Here is a 2,065-nt window from a genome sequence, read left to right on the forward strand (position 1 = left end):
AAACAGTCCCTTTCATACTTCAAGCAAATGTTATCTGCTCCAAACATACCTTTTGAATTCTTGGATTTATTTTGGGTAGTGGCGAAGGGTGTGGCGTAGAATTTATTTATTCACTGATTCGTTCCACAGCACTAATCACTCCCCCGGGTAACTGTGTCCCCAGCCATCCCAGATTTAGTTCCTGGAGGACAGTGATTCCGTCTTAATTCAGTTGGTATAGTGGGAACCCAAGCTCTGTGTGGGAGAGCTACCCAGGATAGCAAATAGGGTTCAGGATGGGTGGGGGAGAGTCAGCAAAGACTACTGCCCTCCCTCCTCTCGCCCGGCTCTGCAAACCCGGAAAGCCTAGCAAGGGAAAGATACCTCTCTGGCGCTTCCATAACACTCTGAACTCCATGACACTGAGTGTCTGGCGATGGTTTAATTGCCAGCCCTCTCCCCGTAGTCGTTAGAACCAGGTTGACTTCCCAGAGCTTAGCACAGAGTAGGTGCTAAACAGATATATATTGAGTGGATGGATGGGTGGATGGATGAGTGAGTGGTTGCGCGAGAGCCTGCCTGCCTCTCTCACTACGCTCTCCAGTCTGCGGGGCGCTGCTTCGGCGGGTCCCTTCCCCCGGGCCCCGCCCCGGCGGACCCCACCTTTCGGTGCAGCTCCGCCCCGCCGCCCCTTGCCGTTGCCCCTCCCCGCGCAGGTCCCGACTCCAGCCGCACCTCCTCCGGCTCTGCAGTGGCGGCGCGGAGGCAGCGGGAGCGCCTGCGGGGCCGGGGCCGAAGCGGAGCCGGGTCGGGGCAGCGACGGGGACCCCCGGAGGCGTGGCCTGCGGGACAGCGATGGGCGTGGAGATCGAGACCATCTCTCCCGGAGACGGTACCGGGCTTCCAATGGAGGGGGCGAGGAGGAGGGGTCCCGGGGCGGAGCCCGGCGGGCGGGGGTCAGATTCCGAGCGGCCGCCGAGGATGCAGAGGCGAGGAGGGGCTAGGAGGGGGGCGGCGGGAGGAGATCCCCAACTGGACTCCAGGGGGTCGAGGGGATGACCCTCCCCATCCCCTACCTCTCCCACTCACCTCGAGGAATGAAGGCTGCGGCCGGGGTGGGGGTCGGCGCCCTGCCGCCGCCCCAGGGTATTTCAGCTGGGAAACAGCTGGGTATTTGACTCCTGCTGATTTCTTAGGGCCGGGGTTCAGCTCTGCTTTTCCTGACCTCCGGAGTGAGCTCTGGAAACCGGGGAAAGGACCTGTTTGGGTTCCGCTGCGCTGGGAACGCGTGCCCCGCGGGTGGGCAGTGAGAGGCGGTGGGGACACAGCTAGTCTGGGAAGGGGGTTGCGCTCCCTCCTACCCCGCCTCCGCATCTCGCTTTATTTTCTCCGCCCCACTCAGCCTCCTCGGCCATCCTGTCCACTTGCATGGCCTCCGCCTTTAAGCCCCTAAGCCCAGATCTCCAACCTGCTGCTGGACGTCTACCTGCGTGTCTCAGGATACCTCAGAGTCAGCAAGTCTCAAACAGAACTCTTGTTGCCCACCCTCCCCGCCCCCAGGTGCTCCTGTGTACGAATTCCCTGTCCCCAGTCTCCCTTGTATGCGATTATGGGTCTGAGTATGAAAGGAATTGCCAGGTCTTTTTTTTTTCTTAAATTTTAATTCAGACCGAAACCTGCATGTCTGCAGTGTTTGACAGGCAAACTTTTGATTCGACAGTATTGACAACCCCACTTCCCAGGGCACTCTCCTCTACCCAGGATCCCCCGGGGTACAGGCCTCTAGGCCCCCACAGGGAACCTTGGTGCCCAAGGAGGCATCTCCCTGGGTCCTTGTCAAACCTGTCCGGGCCCCAGCCCCTGTACTGACCTTCCCATCTTCAGACTCACCTCTCTGCCTTCAGTCTCACTCCCACTCCTTTTCTACACCACAACCTGAGGACTCTTTAAAATTTTTTTAAAAAATTTTTGAGGCAGAGTCTTACTATGTTGCCCTTGGTAGAGTGCCATAGTGTCACAGCTCACAGCAACCTACCAAAGGCGACATAGTGAGACTTTGTCTTAAAAAAAAAAAAAAAAGGCTCCG

General features: G+C 58.5%; 1 protein-coding gene across 3 annotated transcripts in view; it reads left to right on the forward strand.

The window, feature by feature from the left end:
• Positions 1-687: 687 nt before the first annotated feature.
• Positions 688-2,065, forward strand: part of FKBP1B (FK506 binding protein 1B) — a 12,953-nt gene continuing 11,575 nt past the window's right edge. For 2 of the 3 annotated variants that reach the window (XM_003787434.3, XM_003787433.2), the window contains exon 1: positions 694-871. In XM_003787434.3, coding sequence (XP_003787482.1) covers positions 835-871 — 37 coding nt within the window. In that variant the 5' untranslated portion in view covers positions 694-834. Of the gene's footprint in view, positions 872-2,065 lie in introns of all 3 variants that reach the window. The other variant, XM_023511864.1, reaches the window with a different exon arrangement.

Source organism: Otolemur garnettii, unplaced genomic scaffold, assembly GCF_000181295.1.
Source record: "Otolemur garnettii isolate 467f Iridium unplaced genomic scaffold, OtoGar3 scaffold00022, whole genome shotgun sequence".
NCBI lineage: Eukaryota > Metazoa > Chordata > Mammalia > Primates > Galagidae > Otolemur > Otolemur garnettii.